The 20,857-nt window shown below is 54.3% G+C and overlaps 1 protein-coding gene across 12 annotated transcripts in view; it reads left to right on the forward strand.

Annotated features, from left to right (window-relative positions):
- The window catches only part of ST3GAL1 (ST3 beta-galactoside alpha-2,3-sialyltransferase 1), an 86,078-nt gene extending 66,043 nt beyond the window's left edge, over window positions 1–20,035 (forward strand). For 11 of the 12 annotated variants that reach the window (XM_070476966.1, XM_070476967.1, XM_070476964.1 and 8 more), the window contains 6 exons: window positions 3,754–4,670; window positions 11,450–11,646; window positions 12,583–12,762; window positions 14,169–14,214; window positions 16,124–16,243; window positions 18,800–20,035. In XM_070476966.1, coding sequence (XP_070333067.1) covers window positions 4,368–4,670; window positions 11,450–11,646; window positions 12,583–12,762; window positions 14,169–14,214; window positions 16,124–16,243; window positions 18,800–18,973 — 1,020 coding nt within the window. In that variant the 5' untranslated portion in view covers window positions 3,754–4,367 and the 3' untranslated portion in view covers window positions 18,974–20,035. Of the gene's footprint in view, window positions 1–1,725; window positions 2,417–3,753; window positions 4,671–11,449; window positions 11,647–12,582; window positions 12,763–14,168; window positions 14,215–16,123; window positions 16,244–18,799 lie in introns of those variants that run through there. The other variant, XM_020910750.2, reaches the window with a different exon arrangement.
- The last annotated feature ends 822 nt before the right edge of the window (window positions 20,036–20,857 follow it).

Below are 20,857 nucleotides of genomic sequence, written 5' to 3' on the forward strand. Positions count from 1 at the left end.
TTCGCGATGCTATAGACTGTAGCCCACCAGGCTCCTCTGTCCTTTGGATCCTCTAGCCAAGAATACTGGAGTGGTTTACATTTCCTTCTCCAGGGGATCTTCCCAAGCTGGGGATAGAATCTGGGCCTCCCACATTGCAGGCAGACTCTATCCTGTGAGCCACCGTTCAGAACTATCCATCCTTTGCATCTCCTCTGTACCCCTCCTCTATGTGTCCCCCAGAACTCCCGTCTGTGGCTGAGTGCTGCAGACAGAACTGGGAGCTGGGTCCTCCTCCCCTTCCTTCTCGTCCTCCTTGTTAGGGGAGGCGTGGCCAGCCTTCCTCGCTGTGCACTTGGCTCAGGGAGATCTTTGGCCCGTGGCGTCTTGGCCTTGGTCCCATCTCAGGGGCCCGCGCTGGCGTTCCCCGTGTGTTGCAGGCTGCCTCACTTAATAGAGAACAGAAAGTCACGCATTCTTTGTTTCTTCCCTGGGGCAGGGGAGAAGGTGGGGGGAGGGCTGTTCCTACTTTTCCACGGCAGTTTTGTTCCAGGGCTTTTGAGGGTACTAATTGGTACCAGCCTGGAAGGGTCTGCTGGTAGGTGGGTTTAGACCAGCACCCTGGCCTCGGAGATGCAGCTACCGGGAGGTACCAGATGAATGGATGGGAGGAGGGTGTCCCGGTCCCCCATGCCCCTGCAGCCTGGCCTTGCCCCCTGTCCCAGCGCTCACTGCCCCCTCTCTCCAGCATCAGGGTAGAATGTTAATACCTCTCGTGAAGCTGGGACGTTGTAAGGGACCTAGCTTCTCATTCACAGTTGTATTTGATCAACATGGTTCAGTAATTATCTATTTCAGTGAACTCATCTCTGGCGTTGGCATCAGGATACAGAGTCCGAAAGAGCATCATGGACTCTGCTCATTACAAAGACAAATGTAATGAGACCTTGTGAGTCAGACCCTCCAGTGAGTCTCCATGTTGCTCAGAGACACTCAGTCTTGATCCTGGCTTCTGAATCCCGCACACCCTCCACCCTACCCACATGCACGCCCCTCTCGGATCCAAGGTCATAGCATCCTCCCTGCCAAAGGTGCTAGGGCCTGGCAGGTACCTGGGAAGTTCCCACTTTAGAATCTTTCATGATGGCTTCCTGCCACCCAGCCCAAAGCCTGGACAGCACAGGGCCCTGGCAAATACACATCGGGTGAATCAGTTGAATGGCTAGATCGTGCATGGTTGATAGCCTCAAGAAGTGGGCAGAATCTGTGTTGTCAGCTCCGTTTTCCAGCTGAAGGGGTGGTTCAGAGAGGGTCGGGCACTCGTTCACAGTCACACAGCCAATGGGGTTGAGCAGCCTGGTGAGAGCTGGAGTCTCCAGACTCAGCCTGTGCTTTCTGGCTCAGCTCTCTCTGACTCAGTGGCTGTTTCCCTTCATCCACGTCTACACCCCTGTAGGTTCCTGACATCAGGGCCACAGCAAGGAGTGGGGCTGAGTGTCCATCCTCATGGAGCGCCCAGCTCAGGGAAGAGACAGACAAGCACACAGCATAGGCAGAGAGGAGCCGGGATGCAGTGGAAGAGGCCCCTGCTCAGGCCGGGCGTGGGCAGGCCTCCCTCCCGGAGTCTAGGCAGCCAAGCAGGGTGCGGTGGATTTTCTGGATGGTGTGGGGACGGCCAGGCTGGGTGCCGAGGCCAGAACAACTGTGACCTGTGGGTCAGTCCTGTTGCTTCAAGTTACAAGCAGTCTGCTTTACACAATAAAGGGGATTTATCCTCTGATGTCACTGAAAAGTCAAGGCCCAGGGAGGGCGGCAGGCAAGATCAAATAGGGACTCAACACCGATCGCCTCTTCCAGCGAGGGAGTTAAGTGTCTGGAACAACTCCAGGTCTCACATCCAAGCAGCAAACTGGCCAAAGCCAAAGAACATCTCTCTCCCCGCTCCTCGGCAAAAGCCAGGAATTTCGCTCCAGATGAATTAGGCTGCGTGCCCATCCCTGGACCAATTACTGCAGTAGGAGGGGTGGGAACCCTCTACCTGCCAAGTTAGATCGGAGCCCGCCCTTGAGGATAAGCAGGTTACTCTGACTTAGACGGCAGAGCTGGTTGCTGGACAGAGGAGCAGGGGGCGGCTGGAAGGGACGGCTCTGGACACCATTAGGTTCTCCATACACGTCACGCTGTCACAAGTACCAAGTGGAGCAGGAGGCAAATGGAGAGATCTTGCCCCCCGGGCTGAGGCCTCGAGGAAGCAGTAGAAGCAACACATCTTGTCCCCTGACTGTCTCCAGGACAGCGCCGTGGATTTAATCTGATTTTTGAACTGCCCTCTTTCTACCAGAAAGTAATCAATCTCCTTTTCGCTGTCACTTCCCTAGGGAAAAAGAAAAAAAAAATATCCAGCTGGTTGACAGCCTACACATTGAGGATGGGGAAGGTAATTGATCAGACAGATAGAGACAGGGGCATATGCTCAGCAAGGACCAACAGGAGGCAGGTTCAAGTGCAGAGGTGTGACACAGCTGTGCTCTGCGGGAGCCCAAAAGCCAAGGAGGTGTGGGGACTTGTGTTACGGGCCTCCGAGGAGTCCCGGTGTGCTTTCTCTGAATAAGTGCCTCCCAGCCTTCTCTGTACCCCTCCAACTATGGTCATCTGGGGCCCAATCAACAGACAGGGTGTCCATCCAAGGCACGCTCCTCCAGGTGCGTGGACTCAGAAGGTCTGGGATCCAGACTCGGATCTCACTTCTTCCTCTCCCCATGACCTTGGGCAAAGCCACTTAATCTCTCTGAATCTCAGTTTCTTCTTTGGACAAGTTGGGAGACCCCTATGTGGGTGGCCATATACTTTGTTAGTTGAGGAAATAAATATGCATGAATGCACCATCCTCTCTGGCTCTTAGTGTCTCATCCAAGAATATCCATTCATACATAGAAAATGGCAAAGGAAAGTTTGTGTGCCTAGTCATGTCTGACTCTTTGTGACCCTGTGGACAAAGAGCCCCGTTCCTGCCGGGCTCCTCTTGTCCGTGGAATTTCCCAGGCCAGAATACTGGAGTGGGTTGCCATTTCCTTCTCCAGAGGATCTTCCCGACCCAGGGATCAAACCTGCATTTCTTGTGTCTTCCACCTTGGCAGGCAAGTTCTTTACTAGCTGAGCCACTGGGGACAGAACATTCAGCAAGTGCTTAGTGAATGCCAGAAACTCGGCAGAGAGCATTTTGTCTCATCTTCATGGCCATCCCATAAGTGGAGGTAGTACTGTCCCATTTTACAGAAGGGAAAACTCAGGGTCAGGAAGGTTGAATAAATTGCCCCAAACAATTCCGCTGGTAAACCAGTGCTTGAACCTTGGTCAGGTAGAAGCCTGGGCTACCCTCTAAGAGTAGCGTTTTGGTTGTTGTTGATCTTCAGAATCCAAGAAAGCATGAAGGAGAGAGAAAGTAGCTTGTGCTCAGCAAGCTCGTGTGCCCAGCACTGTACGTGCGTTATTAACTCATTTCACAAACTTTGGTCAAGTGCTGCAATGTACTAGGTTCTGGTTGCAGGAAAGATGCGGGGGGACACCTTCCGAGTCTCTTGGCAACCTTGCACAATGGGCATTAACATCCTTCTGTACACATGCACTCACTGAAGCTCAAAAGGTTAAAAATTGTCCACCTGCCATGTTGGTGGTGTCACAACAGAGCAGAAAGGGAGGAAGTGAAGAGAGGAAAGTTTTTTTATAAGAAGGGGATAGACGTTCATCCTGTTTTCTTCCTCTTTCTCTGTGTAGATGACAGACAACCCGCAGTGCCTTCATCAAGCCAGCTGCTTCCCCACCACATCTCTGGTGACAGCGTGGGCAAGACCCAGTTCTAATTAAGGATTGTCACGCACCATCCTATCCAGAGGGCACTGGAAGAAACAGCTTCCCTCTGTCCCGCACCGCGGCCCTTCCTGTGACGTCTTCACCTCCGAGGGACCGTGGGCTGTCACAAGGATTAATTACACTGCCACCCCCTTGGATGGGAAAGGAAATCACGGTTATTAGGTTTTGATTAAAGCTTCATCAAGAGACGTTATCGGCTGTTTGAAGACTGCTGATGAAACAGGCCACTGTATTTCCTGAAAAGACAAATTGCATGCCGACAGAGCCAACCCACCACGAGTGGTCCACTTAGCCTCTGAGCATCGCGGGTGATGTCCGGCACCGCCTGCTGGCCACCAACCTGCAGAAGCGGCCGTCGGGAGGCTCCGAAGCTCCCTGGCCGCCCCTGTCTTGTCCTGGCCTGCCACTGAGCCTCTATCTCTGGGTTCTTTCTTGGGAGTTCTTGCCCAATTAGGCGTGGTTTCCTCCAGCCCATCCCTGGGCTCCCCCCCCACCTCAGGGAAGCAGAAACGGCGACCATGAGGAAAAGAACTCTCAAAGTGCTCACGTTCCTCGTCCTCTTCATCTTCCTCACCTCCTTCTTCCTGAACTACTCTCACACCATGCTGGCCACCACCTGGTTCCCCAAGCAGATGGTCCACGAGCTCTCAGAGAACTTCAAGAAGCTCATGAAGTATTCCAACAGGCCCTGTACCTGTACTCGCTGTGTTGGGCAGCGCAGGGTCTCCTCTTGGTTCGACGAGCGATTCAACCGGTCCATGCAGCCGCTGCTGACCGCCAAGAATGCACTCCTGGAGGAAGATACCTATAACTGGTGGCTGGTGAGAACCGGGACAGTGGGTGGGTCTGGGGGAAGGCGGGGTGGGGGGCCCCTGACGGCCAAACGCTCAGTCCCTGGCGTGCACCTGGGGCCCTGCCAGATGCTTGGTGGGATTCGGAATGTTAGTCATTCATACATCCAGCATCTACGTATTGAGAATCCACTCTATATAAACCAGAGCCAAAGGTTCTGTAGGAGTTTCCGGTGTCTGCCATCACAGGAGACGTAGAAGTTGGCTTGAAGCTATAGACGTGCGTTCCCTCTTGTTTCTGGAGGCAGAGGCTGAGATCAAGGTTGAGATCAGCGTGACCAAGTCTGAGATCAGCAGGGCTGGTTCCCCTGAAGGCTCTGAGATACTCCACCTCACACCTCTCTCCCTGCTTCTGAGGGTCGCTGGTCGCTGCGAATTCCTTGGCTTGTAGACACATCCCTCCAGTCTCTGCCTCCGTCTTCACACGGCCGCCTTCTCTGTGTCTTAAGCACCCCTCTTCCTTCCTCTGTAAGGACAGCTGTCACTGAGTTTAGGGCCCACTCCGTATTCAAGAGGACCTCATCTCGAATTCCTTAACTACATCTGCAAAGATTGTTTTTCCAAATAAAGTCCCATCCACAGGTTCCAGGGGTCAGGACTTGGACATATACTTTTAGAAGCCACTATTTAACTATTACTGAGAAGCAAAAAAGACAGAATCCTCTTCTCTTGGAGTTATATTCTGGCAGAGAGAGATGGATAACAAACAAACAAGATAGGCTCAGCTAGAAGTGCTTGGAGGAGGAACAAAGGGGTTTGTGGTAGAGAGGAGCTTGGGGCAGAAGCCTCTATAAATGGACCAATGGGAAGGTCTCTGAGGAGCCAGGACTTGAGTGGAGACTGAAGGCAGAGAGGACACAGGCCATGGAAGGATCTGGGGAAAGTGCAGTAGGTCACAGGGCAGCAGGTGCAGAGCCCTGGGGCAGCGTCATTGGTGTCTTGGGCGGGGGGAAGGTGACAGAGGAGCTCTGTGTGGCCGTGAGCTGGGGTTGCTGCCTCTAGAGGAGGTCTGGGAGCAGGCAAGACCCAAAGCGGAGAGTGTGGCACTTGTGTCTAAGTGCAGCAGAAAACTTCAAGAGTTTTAATCAGGAGAGGTCCGTGATCTGATCTAGTTGTTTGAAAGGTCACTCTGGTTGTCAGATGCAAAATGGATTGTAGGAGAGTGAGAAATACCCAGTCATTCAAGATTTATTGAGCATCTAGTAAATGCCAATGTATTTAGACGGGAAAAAGAGCTTTCCCTTTCTAGGGATGGTGGGAGAGAAGGGAAAACGGACAATCACAAGACAGAGTGATGGATGGTAGGCACCCAGGGTCCCTGGGGTTTGCTCTTAATTTCCTATATTTTATCAAGAATGATTTTGAGGAACTTCATCTTGCTGAGTTCCAGACTGAAGTAATAATAGTCCCCTCATCTAGTTTCTCTACAACACTGCAAACATTAGGTTTTAACATTTTTATTTATTTGTGCTGCTTTAAATGAGCATGGGATAATGAATTCACATTTTTGTTCAGCACGTGGGAAGGCTGAATATTTTCCCACATGGCTGCTAACATTTTATCAGTTTTTTTAATCCCTACCCCAGTGCTTGTCTGCCGTCCTTCTTTGCTGGAGTTTAGCCTCTGGTAGCCACTTGGTAAGGATTTTGCAGGGGAGGAGGAGAGTTGAGAAGGGGCCTCACCAATAGAAATTAACAGAAAGGAGCAGGGCTTTCGAGCTTCTGAGTTCCTTGACAACACACAGACCACATGTTTTGAATAGTTGGGACACCACTTCTGACAAGCACTCCTGTCCCTCCAGGCAGAGACACAGAATACTGAAATCAAAACCATCCTGAGAGCTCCCGGGAGGCACCGTAGCACTGCCTAAAGGCCCCCAGGCATCCAGGACAGATCCAGATTTAGGAGGCTGAACACAGAGCCCTGCCTTTCAAACGTGACGAGCCTGGCAGGAAATGCCCTGCAGGCTGGTGGGCTGGCAGAGGGCCACGGAAGGTGCTGGATGCTGTGAGTCAGAGGGGCTGGGCCTAGACCCACTCCTCCCCGTCCGGTCTGCGGCGTCTTCTCCTCTGTCTCCAGGTCTGGGTGAAGGACTTGACAGGTCACCCGCCGTCAGTACAAAGCCAGGCTTGGGGCTCTGCCGTCTGCCCCCAGGCACCGTCGTTTTCCGCCGCCTTGCCCACTGCGGCCTCTCCAGACCCACATGGGAGCTAGGGCAGGGAGGCTGGACCAGAGATGGAGGCTTCAGGGGCTGGAAGCTGACAGCCAGGTGCCTTGGGGATCACACAACCCCCCACGTCCTTCACATCAGGGTCACGCTGACTGTCTCAGCTTCTGCCCCTAAGACGCGAGCGCCACCAGCAGCGGGCAGGCGCTGGCTGAGTCCTGACTGTAGACAGGGAATAGACTACAGTACTTGGGAACTAGTCAGGAGGGTGAAGGGGAGGCAACTTTGAACCTCTGCCCCACTCTCCTTGTGCTTGTCAGCAGCCCTCTGGGACTTTGCGTTGTCATTTACAGAAGACAGAGAAATCAGGAGGTCCTTTCCCAGGGAGGACAGGGACACAGCAGGGTGTGACTGGCCTCAGCTCCCCAAGCCAGTGAGGGGACGCTTTAGGGTTCTCATCCCCAGAAACACGGCTAGACCCCAGCCCTCTGCCTCCGGTTCTACCCACTCTGCCCTCCCCTGGTGGCCTGGATCTTTCCATCTCTGGACCTCAGTCTGTCCATGAAGGTGGGGAACAGAGCCAAGATTCCTGGAGTGTGAGCTGGGGCCCCAGGGCGTGACTCCTGGTGATACGGGGGCGGGGCCTTTAAGAGCATCGCGTCAGGCACGAGTCGGAGGAAGTCATCCCTGCTTTAATTCTCTTTCCATCTTTGAAATTGTAAGGGTTACATGTGCCTCCTTGTTTCGTGATGCAGCCTTTTAGCACCTGCCTGTCTCAGTTCTATTAATAGTGAAGACAGGGCGGCTTGCCTGGGCAAGCAACAGGATGGAGCTGGAAGTGAATAAGGTGATTTTGTTTTCATCATATTGGGTAATTACTTTTTTACTTCTGCCAAGTAACTCTTGCTTTCACGTGTGGCTGAGATATGAGATTGCCTTTTAAAATAATCTTTAAAATAAGCAGTCAATCCTAAGGGAAATCAACCCTGATCATTCCTTGGAAGGACTGATGCTGAAACTCCAATACTTTGGCCACCTAATGAGAAGAGCCAACTCATTGAAAAAGACTCTGATGCTGGGGAAGATCTAAGGCAGGAGGAGAAGGGGGTGACAGAGGACGAGATGGTTGGATGGCATCACTGACTCAACAGACATGAGTTTGGGCAAGCTCCAGGACATGATGAAGGACAGAGAAGCCTGGCATGCTACAGTCCATGGGGTCCCAAAGAGTTGGACATGACTGAGTGACTGAACAACAATAACTTTTTAAAATGAATCAAGGAGTGAACCAGTAATAGGTGGATGGGACAACGAGAGGCTGTCCTCCCAACACGGGTATCCTGCCAGCTCTGAGCCTTCAAACTCCGGGCCCCCTGAGACAAAGCAGACACGTGTGTAACATAGTAGGTGCTCAGTAACTACTGCTGAGCGCTGGATTAAAGAATGCCATGTGACTCCTAACCCAGCGTACAGCGTCATGCTCCCTGAGGTAGTGACACAGTGGGGGACTCTCTCTGGTCTCGGGTGCATCCTCGTGATGTCCGGGCCCTTCTTGTGTGGGCCTTCTTGGAGGAGGTTCCTGATGGGGAGCTTGCCTGTGGTCTTCAATCCCCGGGGTTGTCAGAGTATGGTCCTCACTATACCAGCAGCAGCATCGCCTGAGAGCCTGTAAGAAGTGCTGGACCTGGCGCACAGACCTTGCATGTTAGCATGTTAGTTGAGGCTTCTGCCCCAATATTCCAGGTGACCATGTCTTCAGGAGCCTGGAGCTGCCCCAGAAGTTCCTAAAGGGGCAGGTGTTTAATCTGGATGTGGTTTTTGTCTTGTTGTGATAGAATAGACATCACATGAGCTCCCCAGATGGGCAAGTCGTAAAGAATCCACCTGCCAGTGCAGGAGACTCAAGAGACCTGGGTTCGATCCCTGGGTTGGGAAGATCCCCTGGAAGAGGGCATGGCAACCCACTCCTATATTCTTGCCTGGAGAATCCCATGGACAGAGGAGCCTGGTGGGGGACTGTCCATGGCATCACCAAGAGTCAGACACGACTTAGTGACTAAACCATCACCACATACACACGGTATTTACCATCCTAACTCTTTGTAAGTGTACAATTCAGTGACAGTAAATGCATTCATGATGTTGGGTAACTATCACCACTACCCGTACCTGGCACTTTCATCACCCCCAGTGAAACCCCATACCCCTCAAATAATAACAACCCCCTACCGTCCCTCTCATCCCCCAGGCAACCACCATTCTACTTTCTGTCTTGATGAATCTGGCGACTCTAGTATCTCCTGTAAGTGGAATCGTACAACATGTCCTTCTGTGTCTAGCAAGTAAGTCAGTGAAATAACACTTAGCATAAAGTGAAGTAGCTCAGTTGTGTCCGACTCTTTTCGACCCCATGGACAGTGGCCTACAAATTCATCCTTTGGTATTATATATCGAAATGTCCCTTTTTTTTTTATAACTGAGAGATGTTCCACATTTTGTTTATTCATTCGTCTGTCGATGGACCCTTGAGTTATTTCCACCTTTTGTCTGTTGTGAGCGATGCTGCTGTGAACACAAGTGAACTTGTTCAGGACCCTGATTTCAGGTTTCTTTCTCTGTTTTCTTGGTCATGGCTTGTGGGACCTTAAATTCCCTGACCAGGGATTGAACCTGGACCCTCAGCAGTGCAAGCGCCGAGTCCTAACCCCTGAATCACCAGGGAGGCCCCTGATCAGTTCTTTTCAATACTTAGCGATGGAACCACTGAGAAACCGCCAAGCAGTTTGCCACCGTGGCTGCACCATTTTACGTTCCCACCAGCAAGGCACGAGGGCTCCAGGTCCTCCAGGTCGTCACCAACATTTGTTAGTTTCCCTTTTTTTCTCGTGATTACCATCCTGTGTGATGTTTACAATAAGGGTGGTGCCTGGGGTCCTGATGTCATTGCCCGTGGCTCCCCAGGCATGTGCCGTGTCTTAGGCTAGAGGAGATGCTAGGTGGCTTTACCCATGGAACCATCCGGGTCTCCTGCTGCGCCTCCTGTTGTGGGTGCTGACTCTTCCCAGGCCAGCTGGGGACCAGGCGCCCGGGGACCTCCCCACACAATCCCCCAGTCACTGATCTCCTAGACAGTGGCCAGAGCAACAGCTAACCTCACCTTTCTCTCCCGCAGCCCCTCCCCTGTCTTTGGGGCTGGTGAGACAGGTGGGACTCACCCCACGGCCACCTCCCCCTATCCAGCCCCAGGGACTGGGCTTTCTGTAGGGTTTAGGGGGTTTCTCTCTTTCTCTCTTTCAGGAGTCTTTCCAAGGTTCCAGGGCTCTGAGACAGGGGTGGTGTTGGGGAGAGGCGTTAAGGTGGGCCTTATAAAAGCCTGGCTTCAAATTCCCCTTTGGATTCAGGACACGCGCTCAGCAGACTCAGACCCTCCTTCCTTGTCCACCTGTGAATTGACAGCTCTGTGGCCTGGTGACACGGGAGATGCAATGCTTCCTAGGAGATCTCTCCAGGTTTCACTCTGAGTGGGGGGTGGTCTGTATCAGCGTGTGGTCTCTGTGCAGTGTGGCCCCCAGAGGCGGTAGGCGGACATGGGCAGGCAGAGGGGGCCTCATTAAGGCAGCCCACTCACCCCAATTTCATCACTGAGAGTCCCGCTTCCAGTGCTAGCGCTCAGCTGTGTCTGACCTCGCGGACGGCAGCCCGCCAGGCTCCTCTGTCCCTGGGATTCTCCAGGAAAGACCACTGGAGTGGGTGGCCATGTCCTCCTCCAGGGGATCTTCCTGGGTCAGGGGTCTAACCCGTGTCTCCTTAATTGGCAGATGGATTGTTTACCACTGAGCTACCTGGGAAGTCAGGGAAACTCCTTAACCCTGGGCCAACCAGGTAGCTGGTTGCCCTCAGGATAAACCCAGTGTTTGCCCGCGCCTGGGGGTCAGGCAGTTCCCAGGGTAGTTGACCTTGGGTGTGGACATGAAAATAATTTGTTAAGCAGAGGATGGACTGCTTGATGCATCTGGCGAAGCGCTGATTCTTAGGTCTGGACAGAGCCCAGAGGTCCTGGGCTGAGGTTGCCGAGTGGTAGGACAGGGAGGGGAGGCGGGCGTGGAGGGTCACCCGACCTTTGCTTCCATGCGCCTCACTCATACCGCCTGGGCTCAAGAGGCCAGAGCTGTACCACGTTCATGAAAGTGAAAGTGTCAGTCGCTCAGTTGTATCCAATCTTTGTGACTCTATGGACTATAGCCTCTGTCTTTGGGATTCTCCAGGCAAGACCACTGGAGTGGGTGGCCATTCCCTTCTCCAGGGGATCGTCCTGACCCAGGGATCGAACCTGGGTCTGCTGCATCGCAGGCAGATTCTTTACCCACCAAGGACGGCAGGTGCTCAGGAAGCATTTGTAGACTGGATGGATGATCTCTGGCCTTCCTGTCTCCCTGAGTGGCTGCTGGGGGGGACGTGGAGCTGTGTCTCCAGGTGCCTTGGGAGGAGCCAGGTCACCAGCCCCGAGGGGCTCAGGCTCCAGCTGCTGGGACCAGCAGTGGCCCAGCCCTGCTGACTCACGTCCCGCGTCCTCTGCCCCCAGAGGCTCCAGCGGGAGAAGCAGCCTAATAACCTGAACGACACCATCAAGGAGCTGTTCCAGGTGGTGCCCGGGGACGTGGACCCCCTGCTGGAGAAGGGCTCGGTGGGCTGCCGGCGCTGCGCCGTCGTGGGCAACTCGGGCAACCTGAGGGAGTCCTGGTACGGGCCTCAGATAGACAGTCACGACTTTGTGCTCAGGTGAGTGAGGCCCCTCAACCCCTAGCCCACCCCGCTGCCCCCACCTGGGCCCCTGGAGCTGCAGAGGGCGTCATGGCTCGGGGTCAGGAGGTCAGGACTCCAGTCGGGGAGCCCAGACTTCCCCAGGGCCTCAGTTTCCCCACGTGCATTGCAGGATGGGGATGGATCAGCAAGGCCTCTCTGAACCCAGAGAGGACACTGTGCAGAGAAGCACCCAGTGGGCTGGGAACTCGGCCTGGAGTGGCCTGACTAGAGGACAAGACTAACCTGAGACTCTTGTTTCATCTTTACAGCCCGCCCCTGCTTGGCCATTTAGGCCATAACATAACTCATGCTTCTCATGCAAAATAGGTTTCCCTATCTCCAAGTAAAATGAATGTTCCAGGAAGATGCCCACGTCTCTCCTGGGTTTCTCGTCACCCCCACACCAGGCACGCGATCCAGGGCTCCAGTGCCCAGCGTGAGAAACTCAGGCAGCCATCCCCAGGCGCCTTCTAGAACTGCCCCCATTTCTGTGGACTCTGACGTTATGTCTTTAGACCGCTCACCTGGTCTCGGGGAGCCTCAGTGTACTGGCATCCAGTTGGAACGTCTATGGTGAGGGGGAAAGAGTCAGGTTTAGGGTCGACAGGCCCTGAGTTCAAGGCCACCACTGGGTAGCTCTTGGGTTCTGGGATAAATTCTTTACATATACCAGTTATCATTAAAGGTCGATGAGGTACATCACTGCACCGGGACAGAGTCAGCTGTTGGTGGTGGGGATGGTTAGGCTCATCTGAAATCATAAATGAGAAAAAAGTAGCGAAAACTGGCTGACCTGGCCCACACTGTACCCATTTTACAGATGAGAAAGTTGGGGCCCAGAGAAGGGGGACACAGCACAGCCTCTCTGAGCTAAAGCTGACAAGATGCCTGTCGTCTCTCCCTCCCCCCCAGGATGAACAAGGCCCCCACTGCAGGGTTTGAGGCTGACGTTGGGAGGAAGACCACCCACCACCTTGTGTACCCCGAGAGCTTCAGGGAGCTGGCGGAAAACGTCAGCATGGTTCTGGTCCCCTTCAAGACCGTCGACCTGGAGTGGGTGATCAGCGCCACCACCACAGGCACCATCTCCCAGTAAGGCCCCTCGGGGCGTCTGCGTGGGGGGCGGTGGTCACTGCCCGGGGGGGTCACTGCTCCTCCTTGCTGAGTGAGGGCCTCTGAGCCCCCTGCCACGCTGTTCCACCCACTGCAGCCACACTTATGCTGTTCTGCTGGCGCAGCTCGCCTCCCCAAGCCGCATCCTAGACAGCACAGCCCCGCCCCCAGGCCGCACCTGGCTCTTCCTGGTGCCCCTCCTCCCATCGCCCCCGCGCCACAGCCCAATAGACCTCCCTGGTTTGCTTCCCCAAAGTGAAAAGTGAGAGTGTCAGTCGCTCAGTCGCATCCGACTCTTTGCAACCCTGTGGGCTGAAGCCCACCAGGCTCCTCTGTCCGTGGGATTCTCCAGGCAAGAGGACTGGAGTTGGGCTGCCCTTGCTTCCCCAAACGCCCTGTGAGTCCCCCAGGAGGTGGACCCTGCTGGAGAAAGCCTGGCGGTGTCGGTTCTGCGTGCTGAATTTTCTCATCTCTGTGCTGCTCCCCGATTATTACAGCTCCCCCGCACCCCCGCCTGCCTCTCGCACTGTCAAACAGCCCCAGCTGAGCTGGGGGGTGGCTAGGGAGACCGGGTGAGGAGCCTGTCGGCTCTGGTGTGAGTCACCGGTCCTGCCTGGAGCATCGAGGAGTCAGTTCACATCTGATTTGTTCCGGCCGCTTGGCACGCGTCTCGCTGAGTTCACACTAGCCCTTCTCGTGACCTCCGTCCTCCAGGGAGACCCAGAGGCTTGGCCTCTACACAGAGCCAGGCTCACACCTCGTCTCCTTCCTGCCTGAAAGGAACGGGGCTTAGTGCCCAGATGGCCGGGAGCCTCCTTGTCCAAGGCCTCCTTAGGAAACCCAAGGGATTCGGGGTGCAGGGCAGTGAGGGAAGCGGGCTTGGGCAGAGTGGGGGCTGGGTCACCAGGGCTCAGCTTCGGCCTCTACACAGTTCAGTTCAGCTCAGTCATGTCCGACTCTTTGCGACCCCATGAATCGCAGCACGCCAGGCCTCCCTGTCCATCACAAACTCCCGGAGTTTACTCAAACTCATGCCCATCGAGTCAGTGATGCCATCCAGCCATCTCATCCTCTGTCGTCCCCTTCTCCTCCTGCCCCCAATCCCTCCCAGCATCAGGGTCTTTTCCAATGAGTCAACTCTTCGCATGAGGTGCCCAAAGTATTGGAGCTTCAGCTTCAGCATCAGTCCTTCCTCTGCACAAGGCCCTCTAATTAGCCACGAACGCCCTCTGGTGTCCACAATGGGCTACCGCAGGAGGTGGAGCCCCTTGGTGAATGAGTGCTTCTCAGGGTGGTCCACCGGCCTCTCCAGCCCTCCCCTCCCCAGCCTATGCCCAGGCAGCCGACCCCTCCCCATACTAACCACCTGCCTTGTCCTCCTGCAGTACCTACGTTCCTGTCCCTGCCAAGATCAAAGTGAAAAAGAATAAGGTGAGTCAAGGCGCAGGTGCCTTGCCCTCTGAGCTCAGCCTCGCTTTGAAGTCTCCGCCTGATGACAGAGAGAGCCAGCATCTGGCTGCAGAGAGCCCCCTGGGCCCCCAGCATTGGCAGCAGGGGGTGGGCCCCCACTTAGGGAGTGGAGAGACGAACCCTGGAGAGTTTCCCTAAGCCTGGACCCTGGACCAGCCCTTGTCACCAGTGCAGATCCTCGGGCCGCCCCAGATCTGCTGAATCAGAAGCTCTGGGTTTTTACGAGCCCCCCAAGGATGCTGACGCAGTTTGAGAACCACTGCCCGTACGGTGTGAGCATCTCAAAGCCAGTCCTCGCCTCCCATCTCTCTGTATCGCCGCGTTCTCCAGTAGGCCCTGGTGTGGGATTGGCTAAGACGTGGGCAGAGGGATGGTGGAAGTGAAGTGTTGCGTGGAAATGAAGAGATCAGGTTCAGAGAGGCCAGGTAACTTGCCCAGAGACACAGAGCTTGTTCACTGATGCTGTGTGCTGATGTCCTCCCGGGGGCGGCTGTGTGATGTTGAGCATGTCCCTCAGTGTCTCTGAGCCTCGATTTCCCCACCTATGACACGAGGAGAGGGACAGCTGGCATGTGAGGTCATCTTCGGGACTGAAGGTCATTCAGGCCCATGTCAGGCCGGTGTCTTCCTGCAGTGTGACAGGAGTGTCCTTGTCCGCAGCCCATGCTCTTCTCTTGGATCTTTCTCCTGCAGCCTCATGTCCTGCTCCTGGCCTCCTTGACTGTTGTTCAGATGCCACCTTCTCACCCCAGCGCTTCCTCACCTTTCTCTGCTTTCTTTCTCTCTGTGGTCTCATCATTCTTTTCCAGCATCCTCTGTGTATCCATGATTTAGGTTCAGTTTAGTTCAGCTCAGTCACTCAGTCATGTCTGACTCTTTGTGACCCCCATGGACTGCAGCACACCAGGCTTTCCTGTCCATCACCAACTCCCGGAGTTTACTCAAACTCATGTCCATTGAGTTGGTGATGCCATCCCACCATCTCATCCTCTGTCGTCCCCTTCTCCTCCTGCCTTCAGTCTTTCCCAGCATCAGGGTCTTTTCCAAGGAGTCGGTTCTTTGCATCAGGTGGCCAAAATATTGGAACTTCAGCTTCAACATCAGCCCTTCCAATGAATATTCAGGACTGATTTCCTCTAGGATTGACTGGTTTGATCTCTTTGCAGTCCAAGGGACTCTCAGGAGTCTTCTCCAACACAGTTCGAGTTCAAAAGCATCAATTCTTTGGCGCTCAGCTTTCTTTATGGTCCAACTCTTACATGCGTACATGACTACTGGAAAAAACATAGCTTTGACCATATGGACCTTTGTTGGCAAAGTAATGTCTCTGCTTTATAAAATGTGGTCTAGGTTTGTCATAGCTTTTCTTCCAAGGAGCAAGCATCTTTTAATTTCATGCCTGCATTCACCGTCTGCAGTGACTTTGGAGCCCAAAAAAATGAAGTCTGTCACTGTTTCCATTGTTTCCCCTCTATTTGCCATGAGGTGATGGGACCAGGTGCCATGATCTTGGTTTTCTGAATGTTGAGTTTTAAGCCAACTTTTTCACTCTCCTCTTTCACTTTCATCAAGAGTCTCTTTAGTTCTTTGCTTTCTGCCCTAAGGGTGGTGTCTTCTGCATATCCGAGGTTATTGACATTTTCCCCTGCAATCTTGATTCCAGCTTGTGCTTCATCCAGCCCGGCATTTCATGATTTAGGTTAGGGTCCATATTTTCCACTAGATTGTACCCCGCCCCAACCCCCCGTGTAGGGATATGAGCTCCGGGCACTGCTCTGTCCCCTGTGGACCCAAGAGCATGCGGCACCTGACACGTGCCTGGGGTCCTCCCCCAGCCCCCTCACCCTGGGCCGCATCCTTCCCTCCGCAGATCCTGATTTACCACCCGGCCTTCATCAAGTACGTCTTCGACAGCTGGCTGCAGGGCCACGGGCGGTACCCGTCCACCGGCATCCTCTCGGTTATCTTCTCACTGCACGTCTGTGATGAGGTAGGACACACCCCGTCCCCTTCCCCCCCGCTGCCTCATGTTCTCCAGGGGGCGGTGAGGGCGCCTGCGGTCAGGACCTCCATCCCCACCCCCAGGCCTCTTCTGGGAGCTCAGGTCCTGTCTCCACGGTGGGGCTTGCTGTGCCTCCTCCACAGCACCTTCCAGGAAAGAGCCGTGTTCTCCTGGTGTGGGAGCTGCTCCGGGCAGGGCCAGGCCCAGCAGGTAGAAGCTCAGACTTGGGGTTAGAATAAGGGAGCAGATTGTAATGGGGGAGCTGTCTGGGGCCTCGGTTTCCATCTCGTTTGCTCCTTAGAATCATCTGTGCAGCTAATTCCAGCCCCCAGGCCACAGCCCAGCCCACTTCCACCAGAACTGCTGTCAGTGGGGACCAGGGACCCAAGGGCTCCCCCAGGCACCCAGGGGTTCCACTGCTCACCAAGGCTGAGAACCAATGATCTTGCCAAGCGTGCCTTTCCCCATTGTGGACTCGCCTCACCGTCTGCCAGGCTGTGCCCATGTTACCGTTGGTGATCTGGGGTGCTCACTGCCTATGGGCAGTGAAACAGGAGGGGGACCCCCCCCCCAACTTCCTCCCTGGCCCTGGTTCAGGCAGGACCCTCCGATGTCCCTTCTTGTCACCTGCGGTCCATCCTTGCCCCCTGCCCCAGCAGGCTCATAGCTGGAAATTGCAGATAGGAGTTGAGGGGGTAGCAAAGTCCACCCGTCGTCTCTAACTCATGTGTTCTGCCACCGTCTCCCCCCATCCTTCAGCCAGAAACCCGGGTGTCCCTATCAGAAGCCGTATCTGCCTCTTGACGCCCCCTGCAGTCTGCTGGTCACAGAGCCCGTGGGCTTCTGCCTCAGAGTGCCCTTCCCTCCACCCTGGGTGGCCGTGTCTGCTGGCACTTCCTGAAAAGGCTGCAGTCAGCGCAGCGCTGTGTCCTGGTCCGGCGGGCCCACCCCGGGCTACGTCTGCCACGCTGCATCCTGCGTGGCCGGTCCCCAGACCGCATCCCGCGTGTCCTCCCCCTGAAAGCCTCTTCCCCAGTCCCTCGGGCTTCCCAGGTGATGCTCGTGGTAAAGAACCCACCTGCCAATGAAGGAGATGTAAGAGACTTGGGTTCCGATCCCTGGGTTGGGGAGATTCCCTGCAGGAGGACATGGCAACCCACTCCAGGATTTTTGCCTGGAGAGTCCTATGGACAAAGAAGCCTGGTGGGCTGGGATCCGTAGGGTCACAAAGAGTCGGACATGACTGAAGCGACTTAGCATGTCAGACCCTTCCTGGTCATCTTCTACTCATTTTCCAAGACCCAGTTCAGAGGTCACCTTATGGGACAAGCTCTCTGCCCCCTCTCGTCTCCTCCTCAGTCCCGGGGCGGGGGAGGGGGCGGGGGGGGGGTGCCCCGCGTCAGCCCCTCTTGAGGGGTCAGTTGCTGGCTGCCATAAGTTAGCGGCTCAAGGGGACTGTTACTCACACCTTTTTGTCGTTACCTCCTTTTGAATATGGGCAGGACTGTGATTTGTTTCTAAAAGATAGGATATGAAAAAGTACTTAATATTTGACCCTTTACAGGATAACTTTGCTGATCTCTGAACAGAACAAAAGCAAACAAATAGCCATCTATTAAACTTCCTAACTTATTTGATCATGAAATATATTATTTTGTGTTAACACTTGTTTCTCCAAGAAGCACATTAATTAAAAATATTTTTATGGAGAGTTTCAAGGAAAGAAAAGTTAGTATTTAAATTGCATAATGTACAAGTAAAACTTTCTCATACATTTTTGTCTTTTACCCCAGTTTAAATTTGTTAAATGGTGATATGATCATAGAAGCTAGAGAAAAGAGAAAACATCCTGGAATCATATAACCAAAAATATATATTTTTGTCTAAGTAAACATTTTTTTTTTCCTAAAACAGTACTCATCCTGGCAAGGGCATGTTGATAAAGATATGTTTATATATTGATTAAAAAAAAAATAAGAAGCTCCGAGGGCTGAGACCGAACTCCCTCATCCCTAATTTCTCCAGCATCCCCCTGAACTCTGACGGGTTTAATGCACACTCAGAATAAAGGCTCAGTAAATGCTTGTTGCATGTAAGAAGCCTGCCCCCCCCCCACCAGACAGTGAGGGCCCCTGGACCAGATGAATATTAGCCTAGGGGAAGAAAAGGATCAGTACCTTTTCTTGGAGGATCACACCCACCTCGCCATGGTCATCACTCTTGGCCCCATTTCCCAGATGAGGAAAGTGAGGCTCAAAGGAGTGGTTTGGCACTCACAAGGTATCCCAGCAGGCGGCAGAACTGGGGCCTGGGGTGGACTGCTGGCCTTCGAAGTTCTGCTCTTCAGTCCTTGGAGAAGAGGTTGTACCTCCCCGGAGGTGGACCCAGCAGGCACAGACAAGCAATAGGCTTCCATTATGCCTTCTGGCCTTGACCTTAACTTTTACCCAACTTGCTTTGTTACACCAAGCTGCCAGGAGCTCCAGGCTCCTGGAGGCTGTGTCCCCCACTGACCGGTTCTCAGCTTTGCTTTGCCCTCGGCAGGTGGACCTGTACGGCTTCGGGGCGGACAGCAAAGGGAACTGGCACCACTACTGGGAGAACAACCCATCGGCGGGGGCTTTTCGGAAGACCGGGGTACACGATGGGGACTTCGAGTCCAACGTGACGGCCACCTTGGCATCCATCAACAAAATCCGGATCTTCAAGGGGAGATGACGCTGCGAAGGGCTGAGGACAGGTGCATCACGTGTGACTCCGCATCCAGCCCCAGCTTCCCACCGGAGCCATTCTTCTCCAGGAACTTCGAGGCCCAGCCTCAGGGGTGTGCCCAGGTGCCCCTCGCAGCCTCTTGCACCCCAACATTTGGCAGCATCTACTGAGCAAGGTCGCCGACCCCAGCCAGGGCTTCAGAGCAAGTCTCAGAACCAGTCTCGAGAGGGGAGAACCCCCTCCTCGCTGCTGTTCCGGGCTGGAGGAGGCGGGGAGACTCTGCAGAGATCCCATCCGAGGATTCCCATGTTCTAGAGGAGAGAATGGTCTCCCGGGGGGGAGCACAGAGGCTACACCCCCGAGGGGTCCGGGGTCAACACTCTGATTCTCGCTGGGAAGTTTCTGGGTGAAGATGACCTCCAGGACAGCCACCCCACCTCCCCTTTCTGCCCAAAGATCGCTGAACCGTGGCCAGGAGGGGTCCCCGCCCTGAAAGTCTTTAGCGACTCGAAATGCCCGGGAGATGTCTTCTTCCCAAGCTGACGTCTCCTCCAGTAATTGACCTCTGTGGTTATCATGAGGGCTGAGCGCGGGTCTAAGTGCTTCCATGTGCCTTGGTACTTGGGGGAGAAATGCATGCCTTGACTGAAATGTGGCAAAAGCCCCAACTTGGGGAAGGGGACCCCAGCAGTGCGCTCCCCTTGGTCTGTAGCTGGGAACAGTGTTCTAGTTTCTGGAGCCAGTGTCTGAGCTGCAAGAAAGCTCAGTTGGAACTAGGTTCCATCCAGAGGCCCCCTCAGCCATGGACCATACATTCTTATTTTCATAGACTATTGGATTTGGTGCCTGAAACCTTCCAGAGCTTTGCGGCGGAGGTGGGACACCAGCCAGCAGTTGCCACCAGGGTCAGATCCCCCCTGGCCACCTGTGTGAGGACATCCTAGAAACGTGACCGTCAGAGGGGAGAAGTCATACCTCATCCTTCACGTCCCAGCTGCTCTTTCTTCCTCGTCAGCCTTCCTGATTATTTATTGTTTTGTCTTTTAAATTCAACTGACATCATCTGCACTTTGTGACTTGGGTGTGCTCGCTTCGGCAGGCAGCTGGGGTGTAGGCGCTCAAAGCCAGATTTGTAGAAACCTTCAGACGTGGGGTACTGGGGTGTTCAGGGCTTGAGGGCTTGCTGGTGGGCAGACCCTGGGGTGTCGGGTTGGTAGGCTTACCGGATGTTATGTATCTCCTTCTCTTCCAGCCCCACTTTCTTCTTCCTCATTGTGGGCTTAGATTCAGTCTCGGGCTAAGAATCTCCAAACCAAGTGGTACTGTCTTGGGGCTGGGTGGAAATAGACTCAAAGTCCCAGGCAGCGCTTGTGGTAAAGAACCTGCCTGCAAATGAAGGTGACCTAAGAGATGTGGGTTTGATCCCTGGGTTGGGAAGATTCCCCTGGAGGAGGAAATGGCAACCCACTCCAGTCTTCTTGCCTAGAGAATCCCATGGACAGAGGAGCCTGGCGGCCTACAGTCCATAGGGTTGCAAAGAGTCGGCCACGACTGAAGCGACTTAGCACGCACGCACTGACACTTAATAAAAAAAAAAGAAATCTCTTGCTGTCCAGGGCATTCCCTGAAGGGCCATGGGTGCCTTGCGAAGGTGTGACCGTGGCCTGGAGGAGGATGAAGGATGCTACTCTCAGAGGCCAGGGGTCCCACCCCACCGCACCCTGCAGCCCTCTGGCAAGCCCTGCCCTCCGCCTCTGAGTCCCCCTCTGCCAACGGGGAGGGCCCACAGTGGCTATCGGTCATTCACAAGTGTCCCTAGAAGTCACACACCCTGCTGGTTCTTCCCCAGAGTGTTTGCCTGGGAAGAGGGTCCAGTTTTTCTTTGATTCT

Source organism: Odocoileus virginianus, chromosome 15 (assembly GCF_023699985.2).
Source record: "Odocoileus virginianus isolate 20LAN1187 ecotype Illinois chromosome 15, Ovbor_1.2, whole genome shotgun sequence".
Taxonomy (NCBI): domain Eukaryota; kingdom Metazoa; phylum Chordata; class Mammalia; order Artiodactyla; family Cervidae; genus Odocoileus; species Odocoileus virginianus.